The following is an 8125-nucleotide window of genomic DNA, read 5'->3' as shown; positions in this document are numbered from 1 at the left end:
GTTCTAGGATGGCTGATTTCAAAATCTAAAATACGAAAAATGATCATTATACACTATGAATTGTGATAAATCAGTTCACCAACGTAACAATTTTAAGATTTCTAACAATTCATTTTCATACTGCTGTCCCACTAAACCATCCTTTGTTGGGAACTGCCATGGCAGGGCAGCAGTTTTTTATGCTTGCATCGTGCGGGAAATATTCCCCAACGATGTCAAGAAGTCAATAATGGTGTTGGTGCAATCAACATGGGAATAGTTCAGGTATAATTTTGAGAAAAGGTAACAATTGTTCTGTGCCGTATCCTAAGCTTTTTAAACTGATCACTACTTCATTATTTGTGTTGACAGGTATGGTAGAAACAAACAAAATATAATGTGATCGGTAAAAATACATTTCAGTTTATTAGTATGTTAAAATTTCGGTTTATTTATATTTTTGCCTTGGATTCATTTAAATTAAGATGACCTCAATACAAGTCAGATATTTTCAACAAAGTTAAAGAAGGATTAATTTTTAATTTGTTTTATGTTTTATGGAAGGAATAGTCATTTTTAGTTTTTCAAAGCAAAATTTTTTTTTCCAACAATGTCAAGCAGTCAATAATGGAATATTTAGAAGAGTACGTAAAAGTTTTATTTAAATTTATTCAATTTATTGATTTTTCTTTTTTGAATTCCTATCAATTAGATTTGAAATCGTCCATTATTTTATTTAAAGTAATTTCATGTTAAAAATTTAAAATATTGGATTAATGTAAAAATTCTCGCTCTTTATTCTTTTTACTATTTCAAATTCTTGTACTCTCTCGTACTCCCGATCTTTGCTCTTTTAGAAAATGTGGAAACGTGTTGTTTCAAATTTTTTTTCAGCAAATAGTAGGTGGTTTCAAATATATCGATTTTTTTTTGAATTAATCTAAAACAAATCATTAATATTTTTATTATTTTAAAAATTAAAATTTTATACTTTCAAACATATATCTCGTTTTTAATATAAACGAATTAATTATGAATGTTAACGAGATATATAGAATACGTTAATTTTTATGTATCAAAGTGTCTTATCTTATTTAAATAAAATATTTTTATAATTAATTTGTTTACGATAAACAAAATAAGTAATAAAATGTAAAAACATAAATTATATTTAAATTATATATATAATAATAAATAAAATATTTAAAATATTTATTTAAAAAAATTTCTTAGAATTATTCTTTATGAACGAAACATGTAAAAGCGATGTTTAAAAAAAAAATAAAAAATTTAAATTAATTGAACTTTTCATAATAATATAATTTAATTTTGATACACCAAGACGGACGTAAAAACTTACACATGAATATTTAATCATATTTATTTCTGTAGATAATATCAATGTAATACATGGTTGAATAGTATATTAAAATTAAATTTTAATATTAGAAAAATAAAAAATTTGAAGCCCATATAAAAAATGGGCCGAGTGGGAAGCCATGTGCCGAATGGGAAGCCCATATGAATTTAGAAGCAGCGAAAGATTTCCATTAGCTGCGTCTCTTTAAACTCGATCATCGCTGATTACTGTCTCTTCCACCATTCGCTCATCAGATCTCAAGCTTCTTCTCTCAGACCCTCAGGTACCATTACCAACTCGCTAACCATAATCCTAATCCTAGTTTTCCCATTTCTTGTTAAATGATTGATTTTTTAGATATTTGTATCCTGAGGTTTTGATTAAGTAGTTCTCATACAATCTGAACCTATTTATCGTTTCCAAAATTTGCCCTAAATTTTCATTTATTTCCCCTATAGATGTTTTGTTATCAGATGTATCTAATTTTGGTGATTTTGATGCTCCGTTACGTTCACATGGAAACTATGATTTGAACGCAAAGCTACCCGTTTTAAATTCTTATATTCTGTAAATGTCGTATTTAATATCAGTGATGCCCTTTAGACGGAGAAACATAAAATTCCCCTTAATTCCATTATGTGCTAGATTGGAGAATGCATAATCCACCTTCTGGTATGTGTAGACATAATCGGTGTTTTGGTTTCTGGGCGGTTATAGATGTTAGCAGAGTATTTTTTTCACAAAATTCAACTGAAATATCTCAGTGCTTTGACGTATTTAGTTACTGTAATTCATATATTGTTTCATGTTGATCCTTGTAGTGTTTCCCCGAGCCCAACATTTTGGTTTTATTTTTAATCTTATGTGTGGCTAGAAATATAAAGGATATTCACTATGTGTTGTTGAGAATTTATATAGTTTATTATATTCATGGGTGACTAGGAATTCAATTGTTCTAACATGGCGGTGGTTAATGATCCGGTGCATTTAGAACCTATGGTTATATTTGAAATGGGTCTCAACTTGTCGACTTTACAATTTTGATATATCATCTGTTGCATTGTTTGATTTGGTATCCTCTCTGTTGAGTTATTCCTGATGTTTTGAGTTTTGGCCCTACTTAATTAGTTACTGTTTTGTGCAGTTTACTCTCTAATCATGTCAGCCAAGTATATCATATCTGCTATTGTTGGATCATTTGGAATCGCATATGTCTGTGATTCTATAATTTCAGACAGAAAGATATTTGGAGGTAGGTAGTGCTGCCGTAAGAATTAATCTGACCTGTGGCCATTTTTAGCTGATTGTAATTGCTAACTCCTTTTTTGTTGGTTCAGGAACTACCCCTGGCACTGTTGCAAACAAGGGATGGTGGGAAGAGACCGACAAGAAATTCCAGGCATGGCCACGCACTGCTGGTCCACCAGTGGTCATGAACCCCATTAGCCGCCAGAATTTCATCGTGAAGTCTCGTTCCGACTCTTGATTCCTGAATTTTGTTAATTGATTTTTAGTTGGCTGGTTCACCTTGTTCATGGGATCCATGAGCTATATGTTTGAGGCTATACTCTTGTAGTTCAATTAGTGATGCCTACTCTTTCATTACCGACCTTAGTGTCCAATGTTTTTATGTCTAAATAAAATGTTACTGATGAAATCTTGAATTGATTGATACGTATTCTTGGGTTGGAATTATAAATTTGTTTTGCCTTTACCATCCCACCATGGTATCATTAGGAATCAATGACTACAAATATGTTTGGTAGGGATGTGTAAAATTTGTCATAGTAATTTTGGTCAGAGACGATGTTAAGTATGTTGAGAAAAAGGATAAGGTTATTTATGAGGCTTTAATGTAGCTGCTGCTTGACTGGTTTACCTCTCCTTCATAATTAAAGAATAGTTATTTAAAAAATAAAAGAAGCAAAGGATAACTTGATGTGTTTATATTATATCGAATAATTCAATTGGATCATACCATAAGTTAGGAAGGATTGAGTCCTACCTCAGGAAGAGCAAGAAGCTACCTTGGTTCAAATGCATTGAGTACAATATGAGTTGCATATATGAGGCAATTCTCTCTCTTTCTGTCTGTCTTTGAAGGAGATGGTCAACACTCCACGAGGCTTTAACAGTGGTAGCACTTAACTGGTGCCTTGCCTCCTTAGCCATGGATTGGGGAGTAATTGTTACATTTCTTTTAAACCGTGTATGAATGTCAAACTCTATCTGTTTTTCTTTTCCTTTCATAAGTTGGAGTCAGTATCATCTCTTGTTTTAGACTCTCATTCTAATTTTGCTGAAACTATATTTGGCCATGAAAGAGTTGATTCTTTGTTAAAACAAGAATTTAGTTCTAAGTATGGTGTTAAGAAATCTGTATTTTTCCATATTAGATGGGGTTGTGAAATCACTTCAGTGCAATGACTAGAAACACACAAGGCTCTGCATGCATGGACAAAGTTCAGATTTACAATATGCATCTAAAAAAGAAAACAAGTAGAACCTTCAATTTCAATGGGAAGAGATTAAAATTGAAAATGGATTCATCTCCCAAATGAGTAAAATACAACATGAAAACTGCTGGCTAACTCGTGAAAGAAGGAACTGATATATCATGCCTCAAGTTCTCTTCTTGCTTCTGTTACCTCTCCCCAACCTAATTCTTTGGTCAAACTAGAAAGATGAAGATCTACAGTGCCAATGATATTAATTTTACTTTGACACAACCTTCATCTGTTAATAATTCCTGATACAAGATTACTATTCCAAGTTGCAAGTTTGAACTCATCAGTTTTCTGGTAGCCAACTAGCCATGATAGTTTCACATTCATAAAGCCTTCGATGGTGTAGACAGAATAGAAAACTCGGGCGGCTTGCTGTCCTCAGTTTTGCTTTATCTCTCGGAGCATTTCAACCACATTCTTCATTTTTGGTCGCTTTGCCGGCGTGGTGTCCGTGCAGAGCAACGCAACCTTAAGAGCAGCAAGCATTTCTTTCCTCCAACCAAAGGAAACAGTGCTGAGCCTTGCATCCAGTATCTGCTCTGGAGTTTCCCCTCTTACCGGAGCACTTTGAACCCACTTCACCAAATCTACACCTTCACCGAAATCCTCATCCACTGGCAGTCGAGTAGTAAGGATTTCCAACAGAACAACGCCATAGCTATAAACATTTCCCGGTGCTGTAACTTGCATTGTATAAGCATATTCTGCAACACAGAACAAATGTAACATGAAGCTCACAAAACACACTAAATAGGAAGAAATATAGAATCATAGCAAGAACTGCATGTCAGAAAATAGTATACCTGGTGGTATGTAACCGAAGGAACCAGCAACTGCACTAATACTTGCCGTGCCCTTGGTTGGATCAAGGAGTTTAGAAATCTCAATCTCACCAAGCAATGGCTTGAAATTTGCATCTAGAAGTACATTGCCAGAAGAAATGTCAAGATGGATAATTGCTACATGATGAAGAAAAGCCAAACCTTCTGCGACTCCAATGGCAATGGATAGCCTAGAAGGCCAATCAGGCTGATATTCTGGTTGCCTCGAAGATTCATGAAGAAGCTGAGCCAGTGTACCATTTGGAAAATAATTATGCAAGAGAAGAGCAACATCTTCATATATAACATAGCCAACCGGTCGCACTAGATTATCGTGACAAACTTTGCTCAGCCTTTCGAGTTCTCTAATCATCTTGTTCTGGTGGTTCATTATTGTCTTGTCGACGGACTTCAGTCTCCTTACAGATAAGACCACTCCAGAAGGCATGACGGCCTTGTAAACAGTGCTGAAAGTTCCACTACTGAGCTTATTAGAGTCTTTCAGAGTCGCTTTAACAACAGCATCAAGGTCTACTGCTTGTTTGAGATGATCAACAAAAATGCTCCCAGCTATTATAGTTGGTTTTTCAGTGGTTCCATCGTCTATGATCCCGGCAGCATCTTTGGCTACTTTTTCTTGCCTCTCTCTGATCATAAAAAGCAACACAACTATAGTTACCGACATAAAAACTGCTAAACCAGAACCAATTACAGCCAGTATGATTCTGTAAGAAACCCTGTGATGGTAGGCCTTGTGATCATCATAAAGATCTCCGCATGAAGAGTTCAGTGGCTCTCCGCAAAGCCCTTTATTGCCGATGAAACTTGAAATAGGACTCTTCTGAAATGGTACAAATTCTGGTACAGGGCCTCCAAAAAGATTGTTGGAGAAGTTGACCTCTATCAAGCTCAACATTCCCTTAAGCTCAGGTGGTATATTACCCGAGAGCCTGTTGTTTGAGACATCGAGGGAAACAAGTTTGTCCAGTCTTCCTAATTCAGGGGGCAGTGGTCCATGAAGATGATTGAAGCTCAGATTTAGTGCTATCTGTAAGTTTCTAATGTGGCCAACTTCAGGAGGGATAGTTCCAGTCAAATAGTTGCTGCCCAATTGTAGTTCAAGAAGTTTCGCACAATTTCCAATTTCATGAGGGATCTCTCCTCTTATGGAATTCTGACCCAAGAGCAAGTACTGCAACCTAGAAATGTTGCAGATTTCACTTGGAATTGTCCCATTGAATCTGTTGTTGCTAATATCAAGCTTGTTAAGACTTTTGCAACTCAGAATCGACCTTGGGATATCTCCAAACAGGCTATTTCCAGAAAGAATTAATTCCTGAAGGTTCATAAGTTTTCCAAATTCTGCCGGAATTGCTCCCATAAATCCATTTGAAGCTAAATTCAAGAGGGTAAGATTCAAACACTGAGCAAATTCAGACACTACTTCACCGGAAAGATTATTATTGTCGGCCTCAAAGTAGGTTAGGCTACTAAGATTTCCAACTGTCTTTGGAATATTACCTACTAGATGGTTGTTTCCGATTCGAACACTGGAAAGGGCATGGCAATTCCCAATTTCCTGAGGAAGATCACCACTAAAATTATTCTGGGTGAGAACCAGAACTTGTAGCTTCCCTGGGACAAAAATGCTTGCCGGTATAGGGCCTTCAAGCTGATTTGAGTGCAGGTTAAGTATTTGAAGATCCGGAATCGAGCCTAAATTATCCGGAACCTTGCCACCTAAACGATTCTCATAAGCAGAAAAAACCCTCAGGTTGGTCAAATTGCCCACCCAAGAAGGTATTAAACCACTCAAATGATTACTAGAAATTTGAAGATCCTGCAAATTCTCTAAGCCATGAAGCTCTATTGGTATCTCTCCAACAAGCACATTACTAGAAAGGTTCAATGATCTGAGGCTTTTGAGAGCACCCAATTGCGGCGGAATTGAACCTGAAAACTTATTTGAAGACAAATCTAGGACTTCAAGATCAGATAACTTTCCAAAAGCAGGAGGAATCAATCCATCAAAGTTATTATTTGACAAGTCAAGCCACTTCAATGCTTTGAGCTCAGACAGCAAAGTAACATTACCTCGAAGGTTCCGGTGAGCAAGATCAAGCTTCTCCACCAATGAATGATTACCACAGCTTATTCCTTGCCAATTACAGTAGTTTGAGTTGCTGGAATCCCAGCCAGGAACTCCAAGCTCTTTGTTGATGGCAAGTAATATAGCTTGGTCTTGTAGCTGAGCATTAACAAGGTTAGAGTTTGAGAGATACCAACCTAGCAGAAGATGCAAGAAGCACAGAATTTCCATCACCGAACACTGTTCTCTGCTGAAGTGAAGTGCTTTTAGAGCTTTCACCCCCCACATTCTCAACAGCGTTCTTCCAAAAATAAACCCCAAAACTGTGATCAATGCTCTGCCACAACAACAACAACAAAAATTGCAACTTTCCTTCACAATGTACCTTCCCTTTTTCTTTAATGTGGAGATTTGGAAAGAGATGCCACAAGTTGAAACCATCAAAAACCGCTTGCTTCAATGAAAAATCTTTGGAAGCTTTCTAGTAGTAATAGATAGCCCTGAAATGCAATAACCCCAGATCAGAAACCAACATTTTGAAGAAAATAAAAGATCCCCATATGCTACTACCAAGAACTGTTACTCGCCAGTGCTACTTCCTAGAAGAAAAAAGACATTTTTATTTTCAAGAGAAAAAAAAAAAGAAAAAGAAAGAAAGCAAAGTTCCCAAAAAAAGGAAAAAAGGTTTAACTTTGAGTCGGGTCCAAAACTAAGGCATATCTGAAGCAAGAAGAAGAAGGACAAATTCAAAAAGAGAAAACAAAAGAAAACAAAAGGGAATAGTGCAGTGCATGGTGCATACTTTGGCAGCAGAAGATAAAAGTGATGGAAGCAACAAAAGCAGAGAGAGTAGGCAGAGTGATTGATAAGTGTGAAGCAATGCTGAGTGAGTTGAGTTGGTGACGAAAATGAATGAGAGAAGAAGGTACAGTGCTCACGGAGCAGGTGTTTCTGCTTCCACCAGAGAGAGAGAGAGAGAGAGAGAGAGAGAGAGAGAGAGAGAAATTGTTTTAGTGTGTTGGCAGTGTAAAAATGGCGTTTTCACGAGAAATGAGTGCAGTGATGAGAATAAATGAATGAATTAGCTGAGTTTCTTGCTGATTAAAATTTTTTTAAGTGCGAATTCATGGTAACCATAAATGAAAGTTTTTTACTTTTTTCTTTATATTAGTGCATGTATAATAACCATGAATATGTAAATTTTACAATAGCTTAATTTTGATACAAAGTAAAACTTAGGTAATTATTTAATCACATCTGTTATTTTAAAAAATATGTATATGTTAATATAAAAAATAATTATTTTTATCGATATATTAGATTATTTTATTTTTGTATCAAAATTAAATTTATTTTAAAAAAGTTTTTT

The 8125-nt window shown here is 35.4% G+C and overlaps 2 protein-coding genes across 3 annotated transcripts; one reads left to right on the top strand and one right to left on the bottom strand.

The window, feature by feature from the left end:
* Window positions 1–1489: 1489 nt before the first annotated feature.
* Window positions 1490–3056, top strand: LOC107492610 (uncharacterized). 2 transcript variants are annotated; one of them, XM_016113645.3, is made up of 3 exons: window positions 1490–1622; window positions 2484–2591; window positions 2677–3056. In XM_016113645.3, the coding sequence occupies exons 2-3, from the start codon at window positions 2498–2500 to the stop codon at window positions 2823–2825; spliced, it is 243 nt and encodes an 80-aa protein (XP_015969131.1). In that variant the 5' UTR covers window positions 1490–1622; window positions 2484–2497; the 3' UTR covers window positions 2826–3056. The 2 variants fall into 2 exon arrangements, with proteins under 2 accessions (XP_015969131.1, XP_052119168.1); XM_052263208.1 differs by having other exon boundaries at window positions 1568–1622; window positions 2468–2591.
* A 715-nt stretch (window positions 3057–3771) lies between these two features.
* Window positions 3772–7795, bottom strand: LOC107492611 (leucine-rich repeat receptor-like tyrosine-protein kinase PXC3). Its single transcript, XM_016113646.3, has 3 exons — window positions 7559–7795; window positions 4650–7256; window positions 3772–4550 (listed from the first exon to the last, which is right to left on the bottom strand). The coding sequence occupies exons 2-3, from the start codon at window positions 7195–7197 to the stop codon at window positions 4225–4227; spliced, it is 2874 nt and encodes a 957-aa protein (XP_015969132.1). The 5' UTR covers window positions 7198–7256; window positions 7559–7795; the 3' UTR covers window positions 3772–4224.
* Between the last annotated feature and the right edge of the window lie 330 nt (window positions 7796–8125).

Source organism: Arachis duranensis, chromosome 6 (genome assembly GCF_000817695.3).
Source record: "Arachis duranensis cultivar V14167 chromosome 6, aradu.V14167.gnm2.J7QH, whole genome shotgun sequence".
NCBI classification, from domain to species: domain Eukaryota; kingdom Viridiplantae; phylum Streptophyta; class Magnoliopsida; order Fabales; family Fabaceae; genus Arachis; species Arachis duranensis.
This window is presented reverse-complemented; position numbering and strand designations above follow the sequence as displayed.

Excerpts from the sequence above, each read along its gene's own strand:
- LOC107492610 (XM_016113645.3), top strand. The coding sequence starts at position 2,498 with ATGTCAGCCAAGTATATCATATCTGCTATTGTTGGATCATTTGGAATC. Across the intron at positions 2,592-2,676 it reads AGACAGAAAGATATTTGGAG|GAACTACCCCTGGCACTGTT; the intron begins GTAGGTAGTGCT and ends TTGTTGGTTCAG.
- LOC107492611 (XM_016113646.3), bottom strand. The coding sequence starts at position 7,197 with ATGGTTTCAACTTGTGGCATCTCTTTCCAAATCTCCACATTAAAGAAA. Across the intron at positions 4,551-4,649 it reads CTTCGGTTACATACCACCAG|AATATGCTTATACAATGCAA; the intron begins GTATACTATTTT and ends TCTGTGTTGCAG.